At 43.1% G+C, this 22328-nt stretch overlaps 1 protein-coding gene across 1 annotated transcript in view; it reads right to left on the bottom strand.

Moving 5' to 3' along the window:
* Positions 1-51: 51 nt before the first annotated feature.
* The window catches only part of HAAO (3-hydroxyanthranilate 3,4-dioxygenase), a 61635-nt gene continuing 39358 nt past the window's right edge, over positions 52-22328 (bottom strand). The window contains exons 7-10 of the mRNA XM_050951943.1: positions 6183-6328; positions 5134-5202; positions 3844-3926; positions 52-1592 (exon numbers count right to left, since the gene is read on the bottom strand). Coding sequence (XP_050807900.1) covers positions 1514-1592; positions 3844-3926; positions 5134-5202; positions 6183-6328 — 377 coding nt within the window. The 3' untranslated portion in view covers positions 52-1513. The remainder of the gene's footprint in view (positions 1593-3843; positions 3927-5133; positions 5203-6182; positions 6329-22328) is intronic.

The raw sequence follows: 22328 nt of genomic DNA, 5'->3' as shown, positions 1-22328 counted from the left end.
TGACATCTTCTCCCCAAAGGAATGAATAATAGCATAAAAGAGATATAACCGCTCAGTTTAATAAGCACTGTAGGTGGTAGGCAGAAATACTGAAACTCTATAGGCAGGAACAGTCTGTTTTTAATTTACATTATTAGTATAATTGCAAAAATTCAAGCTACAGTAATTTTAGACTTTCACAAACATACAAATGTTAAGATTTGATAACACCACCTTTCTCACTAACTTGTTTTTCAATGTTTCAGTTGTAAAAGGATCCAATATGCAGGCTCATGTAAAATCTTTGAGACCCCAGAGGAAACCAGTGAAAACCACTTGTCATGCCCGATATTTCCAAAGTTAAAATCAAGTGGGAAGTAGCAGGGGGTATCGCTTTCAGGTTTCCGAAAGAATAGCTGGTCACCTTAAAATGAGATTTTGGCATTTGGAGAACTAAAACCAGGCCTAGCTGTGTGCTTTAGAGTTCTATTGCCACAATATCAGTTGATATACATACTTCGTACAACATACAGTATTGTATTACTTGATATGCATGGTATGTTCCCCACCAGATTTGCATAGGCTCTGGTCAAGCTGTACTGTTATCTTTATGATCTCTTTTAATTTACTTGAAAACATGAACATCAAGGGTCAGCTACAACTGCAGTCTCTGAAAGGGTGTTAGGGGAGCCCCTAGGACCAGCCCCTTCTTATGCTGCAAAATGGCGAGTGGGGACTGGGTGACGGCCCCATTTCCACCCCACTGCAGTGGTCTGTACAGGACTGTGTATGTGACAGCTGCATATCTCCCACATGCACCAGTGAGCTCACAAAATGATTGTAACTTAAAGGTATGGTCTAGTGCTAAATCCTTTAATGTAGTCACTGGGCCACACTCATGACTCACTGTGGGGAACCGTTACTCATATGAAGTCCTTGAGCTACTAGAAGAAACTCCTACTTGGAAAAGTCCTTAATTTGCTGTAATTGGGATTCATAGGTTCCAGGGCCAGAAGGGACCACTGTGATCACCTAGTCTCAGCTCTTGTATAACACAGGCCATAGAACTTCCCTCAAATTCCTAGCACCAATCTTATAGAAAAAACATCTACCCTGGATTTAAAAATTGCCAGTGATGGGGAATCCATCACAACCCTGGGTACGTGTTCCAATGGTTCATTACTCTCACTGTTAAAAAGGTACATCTTATTTCCAGGATGAATTTGTCTAGCTTCAGCTTTCAAAATCAAGTGTACATTTTGGCTGCTTTACTTAAATCAGTTTCACATTTCTTTTGGAATAATGAGTCTTCTGAGTTTTAAGCAAATAGCTCATAGTTGTCAGTTTATCATGCAGCATATAGTATACATGCTTTACATTTAATTGGATCTATTGCTTGAAACCAAAATTTCATTGTAACCTTTTTATTAGACATGTAATTCAGTTTCTGAGCAGCCCTGTCAGCAACATCTTTAAAATTATCTATGTGGGATAAAGTTTTTGACCATCAATGTTTACTTTACGTTCCCAGAAATTAGGCATAGGGTCTTTTGCGTATTGGGTCTTGAGTAATGTAAAGAGCAATGCATCCTTCCTCTCTCTTCCAGTGATACCTTCAAAAATACAGAGAGAGATATCAAATAATGTAAATATTAACATATTTGTAATGCAGGGGAGAATAATGGGGCCTAGTTCTGATCACACTTATGCTGTTCTCATGCTGGTGTAATTCCATTGACTTCAGAGGAGTTACTCTTCACAGACACTGATAGAAGAGAGGTCAAAAGTGAGTTTAGGAAGCAAGACACAAATTAAGCCAGATGAAATATTCAAGTAGGTAAAAGACTACATTCTGCTTTGTTACATAAGGGTAGCAGCAGAGTAACTCCACTGAGCACTGAATTTAGTTAAAAAAGTCCAGATCTGAACCAGGATTTCAAACACCTAAAAGTTCAGGAATGTTTGCATCTTGTATTGTGGTTTAGGGCCATCTCTCTTACTTGTATACTTACATATTGAATGTATTTAAAATATTACAGTATTGATCAGAGGCCACAGTCAAGATCATGGCCCGGTGTGCTAAATGCAGTCCATATGCATAGTCAGAGAACCTCTGCCCCAAAGAGACTACAATTAAAGGTCCTAATACAATATGATCTGCCTGGGTGGACCTTTTCAGCCAGGCTTAATCCCACTGACTTCAATTGGATTCTAAATGGACCCACTCTCATTGATCAGATTGCAGGATCAGGGGCTAATGTAAGACAAGTGGGTTCAAAAACCATAGGAGGGAACAGTAGAGGGAGGAGTGAGTGAGTGTAAGAATCACATGTTTATAGAGAATAGTTTGGAGACAGCACTGTATTGTCAGGACAAAATTAAAAGCGGCCACTTTAGATTTTGCTCTGCTTTATTAACAAACAAAATGAGGCCAACAGTAGTCATGGAAAACAGCATGTTTTATAGGGTCGAAGCAAAATGATTTCAAAGCCAGAACAATCCTGAGTTTGTAAAGAGATGAAATAGAGGCTCTAACAACATTTTGCTACCTCATATTTCTATAAATGTAAGAAATTATAGTTACTATTTAAAAAAAAATCTGCATGACACTAAAATATTTTTTAGGTTACAATATAAAGACAATAGAACGAGCTCATACACTACTGGGAAAATATTTAATCAAATAGATGGCATATGTCAAAGGGTAGCAATATGCTGTGTAGCACTTGTTATAAAACAAAGTAAAGGGGGTATGGGGCCCTCTGGCAGAGTATTTAGTGAAATACTTAGATAACAGCAGAGTATATACACACAAAAATCACGTTCAATGTCGTTAATTGAGCCAAAAATCTATAATTCTATTAACATGGCGGCCACTTCCACCCAAAACACTATAAGAAGTTACATCTATCACAGTGACTCTGTATTAAATCCTATTTAAAATGTATTAAAAAGATTACTAAGCTCACTAGATAAGTGGCCTGACTTTATAGTTCTGTGCACAATTAGATGGTTTCAAGTCTTCAGACAAGGTTTTTAGTGTTATGGGATATTAATATAGTAGATCCAGCATCAGAAATATTTTTCTTGGGCTAGTGTTCCTCCATAGGAAAGAAAAAGTCATCACTATCATCTTCCTATACCCAGCTGCACCTACCAATGTGCATGCATTATCCTTTATTTTTCGAAGTGGAGTGCTTTCTCTGCTGGGTGCTTGTGTCACTTTTCACAAGAGTTGGCAGGAAAATGACATTCTTCCAACTAAAATATGTTCCATTTTCCACTGGAAAACTTCTCACCAACTCTCCTTTGCAAATGGCTTCTCTATCAGCAGCCTACTTAGGGATGGCCACGCCATGATCCCCTTTCCTCACCAGGATAATGCACATGGGAGAAAGCTGTGCTCCTGAACTGGCATCTAGATAGGAGGTGCTCATATACACCAGTTAGATCTGGTATCGTGCTCAGGAAGTCCCCTTCTGAGGGATATGGGCTCTGGCGCCCCACCACCTTACCTGTACACACGGCCTTTTCTGGTTGTTCCAATGCTTTTAGTGAGAGCTATTTTCTCTCCCTGACTCCTCAAGAGGGGATCTAGACTGATCTGTCAGCGCCATGACATTTCCTCCTCAACATCCCTTTGTTTGAGTAATATTGCCTATGCTGATACTATATTCATTGGGGCTATATTCTGATGTGACAGTTGACACACACCCTAGCAGGTAGTGAATGAGTCTATTTGCTAGAAGTTTTGTGCAGCTACCTTGCTCAAATAGGCATGTTCACAGGTCTCCTGTGCATACCAGTATGGAATTGGGGCTTCTGTTGCCAAAACCATGCATAGAACCATTGTTCTGCACTCACCTAGACGGGGCAGGGATGAGCAGGCTGTCATCAGCAGCTAGACTCAGTGTTTTACCATCCATAGTAACAACAGATGTGCCTTCCTGAAAGACAAGAACAAGTAGTTGGCTTTTAATTCTTCATGTGCTGTCCCTGGCAGAAAGAAAAAAGGAAAATCTAACATTTCCACAGAAATAACGCTTGAAAACTGCTCCATCCTGTGTGGCCTTTGTTTAAACTTTAGCAGATCTTCCCTGCCTGAGAGTTAGCAACGTTAAAAACAAAGCTTCACATTTCATAGTTCCTCCAGTTCCCCATAGCTGATTCATTGCAGCTAACCTAACAGCCAGCTGATCGATATGCCTCCCTGAAAATCACAGGGCTAGACCCCTGGAGTATTTTTCAAGCTTCTTTTTTGAGATTTGAAAAGCAGTTCACAAGTCAATGGAGAGCTGACAGAAATTACTGATAGGAACCCATGTATACTGAAATGGACTCATCACTATCCTGTCAGACAGTGATACTTTGAGATGCCAGACTCTTGCCAGCATTAACAAGGTCTTGTCTGCTGTATCTTCTACCAGCAGAACACACAAGTCCCTTTGGAGGGGTTTTTTTTTTGTTTAAAATTAGCATTTCATGGTCAGTCCCTGCAAATTTAAACAGAACAGGAACTAGTGGGACTATCTGGCAGCCTGCCTGACTTATATAAATGGGAACTTTTTCTTCTGTTCTCTTTTCTGCTGGGCTGCAAATCTTCTCTACTTTGTTTTTGGGATCCTTTAGGTTAGTTTCTGTCTAATGATCCCTGCTCTAAATTAAGGACTGCTGAGCCTGAGAGGCTCTACTATTTCACTTTTAAGTAGACAACCACGCAAATCAACTTCAGAGCCCTACCTGATTCCTCCATGGGAAGGACAAAAGTCCATGTGTAAAACTAGGTCAAGTGCTCTGTAGGGCCAGGGAGGGACAGTAGAAGAGAGATTCCTGCAGCCCATGGTATGTCCTCCATGGATCTAGGGGAAGGATGCTGGAAGGAATCTAACCCCTATCCAGGATGTGGTGAGGGATGCTAATGACCCCCGGCCATTCCACCATGGGATGGGGAGGAAGAAGGGTTACTTTTCAAGCACTGATGAGTGACTGTTGGTTTAAAATTAACTCACAGGTGGTTCCTGGGCTAGAGAGTCGTCTTAGAGAAGGAATCAAAAATATTTTTTTTCTTGCCCATGGCTAGGAAGTTTTCTCACAGAGTGAGCTGTTCCAGATCTAAATACAAACCCACACTTAGTCCGTAAGCATGTCACTTACCAGCTGCCATATCCAGATATCAGAATTCTTTTTGCTTCCTTCACTTACTCCTTCTCCATAAACTACAGCCTAAAACATAAAATGGGGGAAAGGTCATGGATTTTATCCCAGGGACTGAAGTATATGTGAATCTTCCTACAGTATGTAAAACATTTTATTTTTAGGGGAAGTGTTTGTAGAATGCGAGATTATTTTACGTACACTGTTGGAATTCACGTTACATTTGCTAATCTCTTAAAGATACCTACCGATAAAAGGAGAAGTGATCACACCTGCCACTCCTTATGCTCCTCCATATCCTTAATTATCTGTTTCTTTTGCCTCCTCCCTCTCTCAGCTTTGCATCTTTATTCTTGCCACCTCCTACTCTTGGAACAAACACCCTCTCTTCCTGCCACATGGGGCCTGATCCAAAGCCTGTTGAAGTCAATAGAATTTTTCCCATTGACTTCAAAGGGATGCAGATCAGGCCCTCCGTGTCCTCCTTTTCCTCCTCCAAAGCCTTATTATTCCTTCTGTTTGCACTGATCTCTCTGACAGCGCTTCCATGCCTTCTGTCACTGGAACTGTCTCATATTTCTGAGTGTGATTCTAAGTAATCCAGGGAAGACATGTTACTTTCTACACACTTTGTAGAGGACTGTGTATGTTGAACAGACACCAGATGCTAACAACTTTACTCTCAAGTGGGACTGCATTTGAACTAGTGATGGAGACGTGAAAGGCTCTTCCATTGCTGATCCCCTGAATCAACCAGTCCCTTATCCTCTCCTATTTTATGATTAAAGAGAGAAATCACATGATTAACAAATCAAAGTTGGCCTCAGTGCCAAGAATATTATCTGAAATGAATGGGGTATAATGAACAATTTTTATAGCATTTTGCTACTTATTAATTTTACATAAGAAAAAGGTGGGGGGAATTATCAAAACAGATATGGAAATGGTCGCCTAATTCCCAGTGATGTCCAATGGGAGTTGGGTACCTGACTGCCATTTGTGGTTTTGAACATTTTTCCATGTCTCTTGACAAAAATAAAAGCTTCTACCTCTGTCTCAAAGTTGTCTCCAAACATGGTCAAGGATTTCTTCTGATTTATTTCTCCACGATGATCATTCAGCCAGATTTGGAAGGAAAATGGATCCATGACTCCAGTGGCATTTAGTGGGAAAGGGGTGTCTTTCAGGAGATCATCTGTAACCAAAGCAAAGAGTAATGAAGGTCTCTTCCACTTGATCCCTGCTGATCATTCTCGATGCCTAAGCAGTTGTAAACACAGATGTCGGCTAATGAGGATGCCAATGACAAGTAATGTGTGCTGTTATAGAATCTTAATTTTGTATTTGATGTTATGGATAATATGCATGTTTCTGTGCACTGACAGAATAGCACTTTCCTGACAGATTAGCACTTTCCATAATATGGCTGGTGAATTATGCTTCCCATATGCTTAGACTAATAACAAGACCAAGCACATAAGTTTTATCCAAATCAGGGCTTGTAGCCTTCTTTCAATCTCTTTTCAAAAGTGGTTTGCCTGAACACATGACATAGTTAGGGTATTACAATTATATTCAGAAATTATGCTATAGATATACAAAGGATCAAAGCTTGTTGCATATTTTCTGCTAGCAGGTTATTCATTCTCTTTCCACACTGGTCCCTAAAACTGGTAAAATCATGCTGATAGGCTGATTCTCATCTCTATGACTTCAGTATGACCTCTATGTAAATAAGGCCTGTTTTTCACATATTCAGCAATGAAATTCTCTTCATTTCCTCTCCACCGTGTGTTCTGAGGCATTATGAAGGTTGAGTTGAAAAGAGTGAAACAAATCGGTTATCACAGTCTTAAATTTAATAAAGAATCTTTCTCATGATGTTCATGCAGTTGTAGTTGGAATTAATTTCCAGTAATTCTCCTTCATAACTGGTCTATTTTAAAACAACTAGAGGGCTGAATGCAGCTTCAGTTTTGCTAATGAGGTTCAAGGTTTGTCTTGTGTTGCTATTATTTGAAATTAACTTCAATCGTCCAAAGTTATTGGAGGGCTGGAAAAAAAAACCTGCTGTACAGCGAGACTTTAAAAGCTCAAACTATTTATTATCAAAAAAAGATTGGACTTGATTATGATTTAGAGGTACTTTCATGGGTACACAATAGCAGGTAATAAAAGGCTTTTTAATCTAGCAGAGAAAGGCATAACAAGAACCTGTGATTGGAAGTTAAAGATGGACACATTTAAAAATTTGTTCCTAATGTCTAACTTGACAGAGAAGGTGAATAACCATTAGTACAAACTACCGAAGGAGTTGGTGGATTCTCCATCTCTTGATGTCTTCAGGTCAAGATTCGCTGCCTTTCTAGAAGACATGCTTTAGCCAAACATAAGTTACTGGGCTACATACAGGGATGACTGGGTGAAATTTAATGGTCTATGTATTGCAGGATGTCAGACTAGATGATCTAATTGTTTCTTCTGCCCTTAAACTCTATGAATCCATCAATCCTCAGTAAACTGCAGAGATAATGCAGTTATCTACGGCTATGCCTATACTGACAATTGAATAGGGTGACCAGACAGCAAGTGTGAAAAATCAGGACAGTGGGTCATGGGTAATAGGAGCCTATATAAGAATAAGCTGCAAATATTGGCACTATCCCTATAAAATCGGGACAGCTGGTCACCCTACAATTGAACGACCACAGTGCTCTCCTGCCGACAAAGCTAACCCCGATCATTGGGGGTGGAAGTTTTTTGTTGGCAGACAGCAGCTACACTGCACGACTTTTAGCAACATGGCTGTGTCATTACAGACGTGCCTCTAAGGCTATGTCAACATGCTGGCAATTGAACAACACTTTTTGTCTTTCAGAGGTGTTAACTTCCCCACTCTCCCACCTGAAAGACAAAAGTTTTGCCGGTGACAAGTGCCAGTGTGAACAGCAGGAGCTGCTAGGTAGAATGTTCTGAGAAGGGGTGGAAAATGCCTCTGGGGTGCTTTTTCAAGTAATAATTCCACGCAAGTAGATGCAGAAAAAAAGTCACTGACTCCCAAAGGCATCAAGGTAATCAACACACAACTGAATCTTAGGTTTTGTCTACACTACCAAGTTTTGTCGCCTAAAACTACCTTTTGGCAACAAAACAGTGAGATTGTGATGATGCGATCCCACCATTCAGAGCTTGTTTCCCTAGCCCAAAAGTGACAGTCTACCCTATGCAGTTGCTCTGTGAATGTCAAAAGCAATGTAAAGTTGCTGCTATCCATTTCATACAGCATGACGGGGGAGGGATAGCTCAGTGATTTGAGTATTGGCCTGCTAAACCCAGGGTCATGAGTTCAATCTTTGAGGGGGCCATTTAGGGATTGGGGCGGAACAACCTGCCAGGGATAGTTCCTGGTCCTGCTAGTGAAGGCATGGGACTGGTCCCAATGATTTTCAAGGTCCCTTCTTGTTCGATGAGATAGGTATATCTTCCACATATATATACATATAAAAATAAATAGGTCAGATGCCTGTAAGTCGTCTTCTGTCAGTGATTTCACAATTCACTGCACTGCTGTGCACAATGTCTCTTGACGCTTAACAGAGCATATAGTAGAGCAGTGCAGGATCCATCCCTTCTCACAAAGATGCTGGGGTGCACAGCAGAGAAGGGCCATTGCAAAAATGCCACAAAAGGAAGCTGGAAGCCCAGGGAGTGCTGGGGGACAAAGCAATGCATCATGGGACATTTAGTTAGGTCCCAAGATGCATCATGACCCACTCCACCTTCCCACAAACAGAAGTTCTCACCCTTCACTGGGGGATATGTACCTACAATGCATTGCTCACACGGTCAATGATGGTGTCCCCAATGTGGACATCATCTGTTGCCAGAGAGGGCTAGTGTGAACAAGCTTTTCTGATTTCTTATTAAGTCAACTTTTCAATGTCAATATAAGTGTAGTCGACAAAACTTGGTAGCATAGACAAAGCCTGAGTCCCAGCACAGATAAATGTTGTGAGTATTAGAAATGTAGTTTCATTCTGTTGATTATATGATGTTCTCCTTCCTTTTCTCTAGAAATTACAAACCTCACTGAACGTGTTATCACACCATGGTATCTTGAATGTAAATTGCCACAATTTTTTCCCAAAAGGCCATCTTGTATATGATCCTTGTACAACAGTTTTTATGAGAAAGGTCAGTGCATGAAATGCAATGTACTGTATTAAACATGCTATCACAGTTTAATGGATGATTATAGGTATCAAACCCCTTTCAGCAGCTTTTGATCTAGAAACATCTTCTTCTGTCATATAAATTAAAATCTCTATTATATCAATGCATGCTAAAGTAAACAGGTTAACAAAGCTCCATTTATAAGCAAACCATTTATTTTTGTAATGCTTCTCTCCATTATATAAAATGTTAACATCAAAAGAAGGAATCTTTTGGTTAAGCCTCTTGTTACTTAACATTTATTTTAGCAAAAGGCATCTTATTCTGTCTTATCCAGCTCTATTGCTGAACAATTTTGTTTTTGTAAAACAAAACAAAGCAGAAAAAACCCTAGAAATGGAGTGACACAATGAGGAAAAAACATGGCAATAAATCAGTTAATGTAAGGTGGGATCGCAAACACTAATAAGAATTAATTCTGTTTGAATGGTTATTGCATAGTGTCACTACAGGGCAGAGTAAAGATTGTCTGGGTGCCTTAACTGTCCATTTTCATACCTGAACATGTTTGGATTTCTTTTAGGTTTAACTAATTTCCTAGGTTCATAATGCTCATTTTTGGGATAATTACCACATGCATATAATGTTCTTCATCCTTATATTATAGATATGAACTCTCAACTTCAGCTGCATCTTAACATAAGTTTTTTTGGCTGGGATTGTATGTAAAATATTTTTATAATTCATATCTACACATAACAGCAGAGAGAAATTGAAGACATTCCACCATGGTACGTAGTGCAATTAGTGTTCTAATTGATTTTTAGATGCTTTGTTTGGTTCACAGTAATAGTCTGCTTTATTGAGCACTATTTAGATAGCTGAGTTATTTCCAATGTTACAGAACATATGGCACTGTTTAACTGGGAAAAACTTTCTGGAGCTCAACAAGTGGCTTAGTCGTAATGCTCCCTATCATGGGGGAGACCTGAACATGGGGCCAGTGTTTCTCAATCCAGCCTGATATGGGAGGAGAACAGTGAGGTGTATCAGCAAGTTCAGCTCCTCTTGGGACATTACTTGGCAGTGACACACTTGGTTTCCAGTTGTTAAGGTTCCCAGTGAGAGGCTTAAAAGGAAGTACAGTGCTCTTGGCCTGGAGGAATAGCAGCAATAGTTTGGGAGTTTGAGGGTGAGCATAGAGATAGTTTTAAGCAAGGGAAACTGGGGGTCTTTGCGGGTTCAAATGACATGTGAAGAACCCTGCAAGGAGAAATCCCCTACCTTGTTTGTTTTTCTAAGCAAGAAGGGGAAACTGATCCAAAAATGGAAAGAGTCAATCTGAGTATGGGCCCAGGAGCCGATTATAACCCAGGATCTGCTGCTCACTGATTGTGAGGCCCGTTTTGCCAGCCTTACTCATGCTAGTGTCTCACTGATGGACTTCAGTGTGGCGGCCAACAGGGTATCGTAACTTATGGTTGGTATAGGCCTGCAGCAAAATCACTACCCCAACCTCTGCCAAGGCAGGTGTGATGCAGGGAAGGGATTGTGGTTCTGAGGGGTTGTCTCAGGTCAAAAGAGGCTCAGTCTGGGGTGTTGCCCCAACTGTCCCCCTTGCTTGCAGCTGTGCCAAAAGGCACACTGTAGCCCTTATCCAATGGTTTCAGTTAAATCCCATATGAGATGGAGGATAATGTTACTTTCAGTCAGGGAAACTTAGATTCACAAAGTACTTAGGTGCCTACGTCTGGGTCTATGCATCCAAGTCCCAGTTCTAGGCTCCACTGTGATTCACAAAACTCCTGCTGAACTCTGTAAGTACTTAAACTTATTTGGCACCTATGTTTTTGCAGTAAATAGTTCCTTAGGCGCCTGGGCTTCTGCCTCTGGGCATGTTCTCTAGGCATCGCTCTAGGCATCCGGTCACCTGTCACAAACCAGGGGAAGATGAGCGTTCAGCTACCGAACTCACGGGATTGGTTAGGCCTGCTCTGAGGCTGCCTACTGGATCTGGCCCCTCAGGTGAGTTCAGACAAAACAGTGGAGGAAAGGGAGGGAGGTAGAGGAGGAGGATGACCTCCTTTGTAACTTGTAGCCAATGGCTAGGGTATTCACCTGGGATATGGGAGACACTTGGTTCAAGTTCCCCCTACATCTGATGAGGAGTTGAACAGTGATCTACCTTTCAGGGGCATTCTGATGGGTGGCGGGCCCCCTAAGCCTCCGTTGAAGCTGTTGAATTATGGATAAATACTTAGGGGCATTTGGGCCAGAGGGAGAGTGCACAAACATGAGTGACTCTATAGCATAGTGGCTAGAGCACTCATCCAGGATGTGGGAGACCCAGCATCCAGTCCCCCTGCTCCAATGACTTTTAATTATTTATCCACAGTGGAACAGCTTCAACAGGAGAGACTGAGAGAGTCTCACATTGCAGGCAAGGTAAACAGGCATTTCATTACAACCTAACAACCAAGGGAACTGAGTGTCTCTCATCACCCAATGGCTTTTTGTTTTGATAGGACTGATTATGTTTATGGATGGTTCTCTTGCTTTAACTCATTTCTAAGCAAATGGGTCTCTCGATACTTCCTTAACATTTGATATGCTAATGGCACTATGAGACAATTAGCAAACACAAATTAATTTATTGGGGGCAGTGGAACACGCAGGCAAAATGTAAGAAGACGGTACTTTCAAACTAGACAGCCAAAAGCATTAGTATATTTATCCCTCAAACGCCATATCATTAAGTCATCAACTCTAAATATTTTCATACATGTCCTAATATTGAAGAGCTTCATTTAAAGAGTTTAATAGTTAGGTCCATTTTTATAGTTCATTACTAGTAAATATTCATACTGTGAAAATTCAGTGTGAAACCATTAGTGTTATAAACTCGCTGTGCTTTTTTACAGCTTTGGCTGATAAAGTGTGACGATATGCTAAACTGAAAAAACCATCAGGTTTGCTGAATGAATTTATAAAAGAAAATGACACTTTTTGGAGCAGGTCAGTTTCAGTTAAACAATGAAGACTGGGACTAGGTCTATGTGGCTTTGCAAAAAGGATTTAGTGGGAGGGGAGGAATTGGTTTCAAGAAACTTCAACAACTTCAAACCCTTGCATGAGAGTAGTTCCGGTCTGTCCTTCCTTCCAGCTTGCACTTCAAAGGAGACAGGGTAGGGCAACCTCTCTTTCTCCACTGAATGGGGCAAAGGGTGTGCATGCTTCAAATTGTAAAAGGCTTCAGTAGGGATGACTGGCCTACAGTGTCTCAACACTCTGGCAGGCATTGAGTCTGTGGCCTGGTCTACACTACACAGTTAGGTCTACATAAGGCAGTTTATGACAATCTAATCATGTTAGTGTCTACACTTGTCCTGCCGATGCAAGTGCCCTGCTACACTGACATAATAATTTCACCTCCACAAAAGGCATAGGGCTTATGGTGGTGTAGTTAGGGTAATGCAGTGTCTGTGTAGATACTGTGTTACTTGCATCCGCAGTTAGCACTCTTGTCAACAAGAAAGCTGGGCAGCTAGAGCCCAGCTGTCTTCCGCTTCCCTGGAGAGCTGGGCAGCTGGACCCCGCTCCTGGCTGGGAACTAGGGCAAGAATGGGTCCCACTCCTGGCTGGGAGCTGTGAAATTGACAGGGCTGCCCAGCAACCAGTGAGGAGCTGATAGAGTGGGGGGGGGGCAAGAAGCTGGGGCAGCTGGACCCCACTTCCCGGGGGCCAGAAGCCCCAGGAGGATTTTCCCCCGGCATGGAATGGGGAGGTTAGAAGCCTTGGGCAGCTTCCCCCCACTCCTGGAGGGGAACAAGGAGCTGAGTGGGGGGCAGCCTGCTGAGAGTCCATGAACCTGTGGGGCAGCAGGGCTGCTGGCAGTAAGCTGCCAAAGGAGCTGAGAGCCTGGGCTCTTGGCTCTCTATACTGCCCCCTTTAGTGCTTCTGGTGAGAACGTGTACCACCAACCCAAGGAGGGTAGTGTGGACATGCACCACTGCAGTAATTACTGCGGTGGCTGTAAGTCAACTTAATATACGTTGACTTACATTTTTAGGGTAGTTGACTGAGACACGTTGACTCTGGGAGCTTTCACTGCTGCCCTCTGCCTGCATGCTCACCGATTTACTTTCACCAGGTTTACATGCCTCAACTTTGTCATTATTTGTATCAATAAGTTGTTGCTGTTTTTCTGGTTTTATTGAGCTTCTTTAGCTATTTGTACAGCAACAACAGTGTGTTTAAAAATAAATATCACAGCACTTCAGTAATAGCATTGCTAATGCAGGCCGTTTATGTTACTTTAAAATCAACATCACTCTGACTGGATGGGAGGGATTAGTCTACAGATAAAAACTACAAGGAGTCCAGTGGCACCTTAAAGAAGAACAGATTTATTTGGGCATAAGCTTTCATGGGTAAAAAAACCCACTTCTTCAGATGTACGAAAGCTTATGCTCAAATAAATCTGTTTGTCTTTAAGGTGCCACCAGACTCCTTGTTGTTTTTGTGGATACAGACTAACACGGCTATCCCCCAATACTAGTCTACAGATTGAAGAGCATCGATCGAACTACATCCACATTTCTAACACCTCAAATTTCAAGGGAGGATGGTCTGGGTCTGGGTTTTTGTTCAGTCCATTATAAAATATACACCATTTGCAAAGATTAGTGATTTTTGGCTGCCCATCTTCAGACACCTGAAAGGAGCCTGATTTTCAGAAAACAGATGCTCAGCAGGTCACTTTAAGGTACGGCAAGTTAGTCATCCAAAAACTGCAATACTTCAACAACAACAACAAGAAGGCAGGCCTAAAATGTGGATTTGGATGGATTTGGCTCTGAGTCACATCCAGAGTTTGAAATTTAGATCTGGGATTTTATTTCAAGCCTTTCTCTAGTTCATCTGAACCTTGTTTTGGTTTCAGAGAGCTCAGATCCCCTTGACCTCAACCTAAAACTTTAAATAAAAATATGGATGAAAACAGTAAATTTTACCCTATTTTGGGATTTAAATTATGCCAAACCACCAAGTCTCGCATAGTTTTCATCCACTACTAGACTGGGAGTACTAACAATTCAGGCTAAGCCTGGGCCTTTTGGATTCTGTAACCTGGCAAAAACTCACCTCGTTATGAGTTTTATTACAAAAAGCTCTGATTCAGCTGACTCAGAGTCCAATTCAGCCCTGGCACAATGGGTGTGTGTTCTAGAGTCTTCAGTAGGATCTGCCTTTGTGTGCAGCAGAGCTGAATTTGGTTCATACTCTCCACTTGCCCTAGATGCAAGACTTGCAAATTCACTCTTGCACCTAAGTGTTATGCATGGCCAAGTAAATCTGAGACTACATCTCAAAACTAGCTCCCGCTTTAAGAGACACTGGAGAAAACCCTACTTATAATTCAAATGGCTGGAGTAATATTGCTTTCACACTCCCTGTATAATACTTCCACATTGGCCACAAATGACAATATCACTTCTGTTTCATTCTATTACAGGCAATAAAATAAGTATATTTTCAGCAACCCTCTCTGAGATGTTACTAAGGAAAGGAACAGTCAAGTATAGAAAATTTGATAAAATATGTTATGGAAAACTTCATAAACTGTGAAACCAGCTACATGCACAAACTCCCATGTCATCATGCTAAAAAAGCTTAAGAAAGAGAATACTGTTTAGGTGAGAATCTGTGCCGTTGCTTTAGGAGGCGCAGCCTAGCAGACATAGTTTTAAGCTACCTTTGCACACTCGTGTCTAATAGGGTTGACAATTTTTTATGCACCCAAAACCAAACACCCTAGTCCTGCCCCCTGCCCTGCCCCTTCTCCAAGGCCCTGCCTCCTGCTCACTCCATCCCCCTTCCCTCTGTCACTAGATCTCCCCACCCTCACTCACTCACTTATTTTCACCGGGCTGGGGCAGGGGGTTGGGGTGTGGGAGGGGGTGAGGGCTCCAGCTGGGGGTGAGGGCTCTGGTGTGGGGCCATGGATGAGGGATTTGGGGTGCAGGAGGAGGCTCCAGGCTGAGGCAGGGGGTTAAGGTGTGTGTGTGGGGGGGCAAGGGCTCTGGGTGGGGGTGCAGACTCTGGGATGGGGCTGGGGATGAGAGGCTTGGTGTGTAGGAGGGTGCTCCAGGCTGGGACTGAGGAGTTCGGAGGGCGGAGGGGATCAGGACTGGGTTAGGGGGTTAGATTGCGGGAGAGAGTCGGGTGCAGGCTCCGGGCGGTGCTTACCCCAGGTGGCTCCTGGAAGCAGCAGCACGTCCACACTCCGGCTCCTATGTGGAGGTGTGGCCAGGCGGCTCTGCATGATGCCCCGTCTGCAGGCGCCGCTCCCGCAGCTGTAGAGCCAGCGCTTGGGGCGGGGCAGCGTGCGGAGCCCTCTGGCTGCCCCTACACATAGGAGTCAGAGAGGAGACATGCCGCTGCATCTGGGAACTGCATGGAGCCACAGCAGGCAAGGAGCCTTAGCCCCGCTGTGCTGCTGACCGGACTTTTAACGGCCTGGTTAGTGGTGCTGACCGGAGCTGTCAGGGTCCCTTTTCGACCGGGTGTTCAGGTCGAAAACCGGACACCTGGTAACCTTACTGTCTAAGTGAGAGCAGGCTTTGGGCCATAATGCTCTCCAGAAACTCCACATATCTGTGTGCTGTGCACCCCGCAAAACCATACCCCCTGTGCCAGGGCTTGTGCAGGGAGGTTAGGAGACAGCTTTATGGCTGTCTTCTCTGTGCTTGCATCAGAGCAATTCTTCTGTAGCTGGAACAGAGGTTTTCATGCTTCTCTGGCCTTTCTATCCAGCAAAAAGGTGCTGGAGTGGAGATGGGGAAATCACACCCTTTTACTTTACAGTTTGCATCTTCATTACTTTTTTGTTCTATTTGCATTCATCTCCCTCCACCTCTTCTTAACGAATCTGTTTAGCTATAATTCCATAACTTGGCATATGTTAAGGTTTAATTGTTCCTGCTAACAATGAGTTATATCCTAAGATTCTCTACCCGGATATGTAAACCTAACTCCCCATGCACAAGCATATCTCCCATAAACACTAATATCTTTAAATAATGTACATAACTCGAGACAGCTGCATTGTAATTGATGCAATCAAACGCTATTCTAGGCAGATTATTTTACTGACAATGTCAATTAAATATCTAGGCTAATGTTTTTAAAGTGGAGTGACAACGAAAATAACTGTTCTGATGATCCAAGGTGCTTGAGTGTTCAGTTCTCAAAACCTCAGTTAAAAAAACCAACAAACCTGTCTTTTCAGGGCAACACTTGAGCACATGTTTAACATTAAATCAGTGCAATGGGATTTAAGCACATGTTTGACTGCTTTCCTGAATTGGGATGGACTTAAACATTTGTGTAGTGATTTCCTGAATCAGAGCCTCAGTGAAGTCAGTGGGAGTTGTAAGCGCACAGTACCTCTGGAAATCAAACCACTTCATCCAGTGCCTGAATATAGTCTCGGGTGTCTAACTTTAGCCACCCAAGTTTGGAATATATTAGCCTTATTTCACCTTGTCTTTCTTATTTCATATAAATCTCTCTTACACACACACTTACACACACCCAGTACAGTATCTAGGCACAGGCCCATGTTTTGTCCTCTCCAAAAGGGAGGTGTAGTCAGCTAGACAAGGGGATAAGTGAGAAAGGGAACTGTATGTGCTTTCTTCCTTTGCTCAAGTAGCAAAACCTGGTCTAATTCCTTGTTATGGCCCTGTAAACGTCCGGCGTTGGGGCTCGGCCCTCTCAGGAACTGCTGGGAGCCAGGGCGCCTCACTGCAGATGGCAAAATAGGTCAGGGTTCAGACCCCTCAGCAGGGGTAGGGCCAACTAACAGTCTCTAAGCCCAGGCCCTGGGGCAGGGCGGGGTGCCAAGCAGTTCAGAGCTCAGCTTCTTCAGCAGGGGCTGAGCAAACAAGTAGTCTATAAAGCCCCAGCCCTGGGTCAGGGCAGGGCACTAAGTAGTTCAGGGCTCAGCTCCTTCAGCAGAGGGCTGAGCAAGCAAATAGTCTATAAAGCCCAGGCCCTGGGTCAGGGCGGGGCACTAGGCAGTCCAGGGCTCAGCTCCTTCAGCAGGGGGCTGAGCAAACAAATAGTTTATAAAGCCCAGGCCCTAGGTCAGGGCGGGGCACTAAGCAGTTCAACGAGGAAGTCTATAAAGAAGGCCTCCTCAGGCCAGTGAGAAGGGGAGTCTGCCACCTTGGCAGGGTGGCAGGGGGAACGCAGGCCCTCCCACTCCACTGCGTTCCTGCCCGGAGCCCTAACAGCGGCAAAGGCACGCTGCTGTCAGTGGGGATCCTGGCTGCAACACACTGACATCGGTTCAGGCTCTCCCGGAGCCAAACCAGTCCTCCTCAGGACACCAGGAACGGGGCAGGTTCGGCCAGTCCTCCTCAGGATACCAGGCACAGGGAAGCTCAGGCAGCCCGTCAGGATACTGAGCATGGGGAAGCTCAGGCCATGTGGGAGCTCGGCCACCCGCGTCTGGTCTGTTCGGCGGCTGGCCTCCGAGTGAGTGCTGGGGCTGGGCTTTTATACTTCCTGTCCCGCCCCGGGACATCTGGGGGGCGGGAACTGGCGGTGGTGGCTCCGCCCACTCTGGCGGCATCAGTTGCTCAGCCCTCTCAGGCGCAGCTGGGAGCCCGGGGCATCTCACTAGAGGCCCACTGTAAACTCTTCAGGGCATGGTGGGTCTGTATCACCGTGGTCAGGATTGCCATGTAATACATATAGAAAATGTCTAGTGTTCTAGATGCAGGCCTAGAAATTGAGAATCATGGATTCGATTTCTGAGTCTGCTACTGACTTGTTGTATGACCTTGCAAAATTATCTCACCCGCCTTGTCTCTCTAATATCCTAGGACCATCATGGTGACAACAACATTGCATATGACTTTGGGCAAGCCCTTTTGTATCTTTGTGACTTGATTTCGACCTTCTGTAAAACACAGATGTTAATACCTACCTCATAAGAGTGATGGGAAACTTAAATAATTTCTCGAAAGCCCTTTAGATCTCCGTAAGGAAGGGGCTTGCGAGGTGCAAATTATTACTACTACTATTAAATAGCACTGGGTGTGGGTAAGGCAAAAGACAGCAGATTGATTCTCTTGGTGCACAGTCTGTTCTAGATGTTGCTGTCTGGGGTGCATTTGAAAAGAGAAGAAGGAAATTAACCAGTAAGTTCATGTCCTCTAATAAGGTGACTGATCTAAGCTTTGGTTCTGGTGACCAAAGATTGAACAAAAAAAGGAAGAGCATTTTGACACAGCATTTTTGTGATTTCTCTGACAATGTCATTAAATACATATGTGCAAAAGAGCAGCAATGGCTCAGTTCTCATGGCAAAGCTTTAGGATAACTCTTTAAGATTATGGCTTGTGCTCTGCCTCACTTGTTGGAGTCTGAGCTGACAGTATTACAGAACAGAAGAGATCTCTTTGTGTCTTGGGATTTTTTTTTTGGCATGGGTTTGGTGGTCGTTCGAGTGCACTGTGTTTAAGGAACTCCTCTGGGAACCATGGTTTAGAATCCTGAGATCTGTAGGAAATTTAGAGATTTGGGATTAAAGGTTTTGTGAAAGTTTTCATATGGCAAATTACGTAAATCAATGTGTAACTCAGTGTTTTCCCCAGGAACTGAAATTGGGGGGGTGTCAAACTTGCAGCGGAAGGGTTCGGGGCCGATGAGGGGTGAGACCGTGAGGGTGAAGGTGGGCTGTATGGCACCATAGTAAAAACTGAAATGCTTCATGATCATTTTATTAGATTTAACTCATGTTTTAAAATCATCAGACAAATTAAAGTTGCCTGCTCAAGCCTTCTACGAAGTACTACATCTACATCCTTCTTGGTTTCTTGTTCTAATTTTGCACAACTCTGTTAATGAACTTCCTGAATGCATTTGATGGAGCTGCAAACTTCTCTGGAAGACATGGTCGAGTACAAGCTTTGCTCAGAGAAAAGTGTAACCCTAATCTCTCCTATACACACTGCAGAGGCCATCTACTCCAACTAGAACTAGTACATGATGCAGACTCTTCAAAAGACATTAAAAAAGCTATAAATGTAATGTCTTCATTATAGTCTTTTTTTCAGCAAGAGTCCAAAAAGACTGAATATCTAGGAAAATATAGAAAATACCCTGGGACTGAAGTTCAAATTAGTCCAATCTGGGAAAACCCTCTGGGGTCCAACTGACAAGCATTTAACTCTTCTAAGACGTGAGTTGTCACAGATGCAGCTGATGTATCTTCTATAACTTGAACATCTAGAAATGCATCTACTGGCCTACCAACAACATCAAGATAATGTACACTGTGACTTAATACTTGATGCCCATTTGCATCAGTGCATTTATCAGCCATGCATGCAAATTTTTTGAATGTGGTGAGAGAGTTCTTCACTTTTTCAACTGTTGAGTCTTTCACTATTGCACTACATGCTTCTAGACAGTCAGTTGAGTTTCTTGCAGAAAGATAGTGAGCATTTGCTGGTCTGTTCGGAGCCAGTGTTCAACTTCAGGATGACCAAGTGGCAATGCACTTAACATTGGCCTCCAGTTTGTAGTGTGTGGTATCTCTTGCTTATATAGAAAGTATTATGCCACTGCCATGTTTGTTCGCATGAACTGTGTTGTTTCTCCAGCATTCTTAACAGCCTCATTAACACTCATTGAATAATAGACTTTAAAGTCAGAAGGGACCATTATGATCACCTAGTTTGACCTCCTGCACAATGCAGGCCACCGAATCTCATCCATCCACTCCTGTATCAACCCTGTGTCTGAATCATTGAAGTCCTCAAATCACGGTTTAAATACTTCAAGGTGCAGAGAATCTTCACTCACCGGTGTTGTCCTTGATCAGTGGAGACTAAGAGTTCAGAGGTGCTTTCACATGAGTTCACCTGACAGGTGAGGGGCAAGAAGGCATCTTGCTCGTTCCTCCAGCTGCTCACTGTTCACTCTGGCCACTGTTGTTCGTTGTGCCACCGTTCACTCCATCACTCTGTTGCCAATGGCCCTGTGCCACTGTGCCACTGCTGCCACTGTGACCTTTGCGAGTTGGTCTCTTGAGGTTCCACCCAGCTCTCAGCGATTTCATCTGAGTTCTCAGTGTGGGAACCTCGCTGCTAGTGCAGACTGGGCCATTTCTTCCACAGAAACACTGTCCCACAGCAGATCTAAGCACTTAGACCTGATTATCAGTGATTTCTGTTGCAGTGATCACTTAACAGAACAAAAGACTATCTATGGAGCCTAATCAGCTCTGTCTTTAAACAGTGGAGAGGAGCAAGTCAAATAGTACTTGTGACTTAGGCAGACCATCAAGCAAAACACCTGTCCTCACGCTCTCTTGATGCCCTCAATCAGCACAGGGTAAGTACAGTTCTACTACCCCGTACTCCTACAATAAGAATAACATTTCATTACCCCTACCCGCTGCATTTAAGTGATTTGTAACCCAACCCCAGCCAAAATCTATCACATGGGGAAGAAAGCTCCATTTGCTGGATACCTAGGTAGATTAGGTTTGAATGTAAACATAATCTGGTCTTGAAGCCTTCCCCCACCTCCCATCCCCAGCTCATCACTAGCTGTCAGGGAGAGCTCATTTAGACTTTGCTTACAAATCATAATTTGAAATTATTAGGTTGGCCAACATCACCGAAATGAATGCACTGACATTGTCATAAAAACAACAGCTGTAGAAGGAAGCTAGTCTATATTCATACTTTTCAAATCTATTACACTTTTTCAGATACATGTATTTTATCATACACTTTATATGCTTTTTAAGCATGTATTAATGTTTCAATTTCAATTCAAATGTCCAAACCATCACTAATTTGGCAACACCGCATGTAACTAGTTCACAAAACTGCGGGGGGGAGGGGTTGGGGAAATTCAAGGGTGTAGGGAAATCCCCGGTGTAACTCAATTAAAAATATTACTATCCTATGTCCTTAATTTAGGACAATCATGGCCCATCCTTTGGGTCTGTGCAGGAGAATATGACCATTTATTCCCATATGTTGGCTGCATATATTGTGGGTATCTTCAGGGTGGGGGAGCTGGCTCCATAGAGCTTCTACATTCCTGCCCCCATATGGGGTGTGGGGTCTTGGTCTCTCCCCCCTCCCCCATGCACTGGTCAGCTCTGCTACACTAACATGCTTGGGGATTATACAGTGGCAGGTATAGGCCTAGCACATGGCTGGAGCTGGGGAAAACTGGGAGGCAGACTGTTAATCAGTGAGTCACAATCTGCTTCCTAGGACAGTGCAACAACATGCTGCTCCTTGTCTGGGAACGGTGACAAAGCCACCATTTAGCTCTTAATTAAAAAATGCACTCTACTGAACTTCTTGATGTGTAAATAAATTTAAAAAAAAAAACTACACAGGGGCTTGTTTTGATAGAAATACTTTGCATTTTGATAGCACCTGCCAAGTGCTCTACATTCAGCAATGAATTTCACCCTACCAGATGCCAGGGGGTTAGGTAAGCATGATCCTTACTTTATAGATGGGAAACCTATACATGAGACTTGATCCAAAGCCAGTTAAGGTCAGCAGACAGTTTCCCACTCATCTCAAAGGCTCAGAAATATTAAGACCAACTTTTACATTATTAATTATGGGTGCCACAATTTTGGACACCCAGTTTGTCACTTAGATTTTTAAAATTGGGCACCTAAAATTGGTAGCCTACTATTGAATGCTTAAATGCCCCTGCCATACATACAGTCTGTGGATGAGCCAGTGGGTCACATGACTCTTAGTTTTATGACTTAACCCCACCCACCCCTTCTTTTTAGGTAATTTATATTCTGTCTTTTAAACTGTGCTTCTGTTAGCTCTTGTAGCCACAATGCTACAGGTGGACTGACATCTGGCACTCCATTCAAACACCTTGTCTTCTCATGCTCATATCTTTGTGAAAAGAATTTTCTCTAAGACTCAGACTCTGTTCAGTCTCAGCTCTTTTTG

Source organism: Gopherus flavomarginatus, chromosome 4, assembly GCF_025201925.1.
Source record: "Gopherus flavomarginatus isolate rGopFla2 chromosome 4, rGopFla2.mat.asm, whole genome shotgun sequence".
Classification (NCBI taxonomy): Eukaryota; Metazoa; Chordata; order Testudines; family Testudinidae; genus Gopherus; species Gopherus flavomarginatus.
This window is presented reverse-complemented; position numbering and strand designations above follow the sequence as displayed.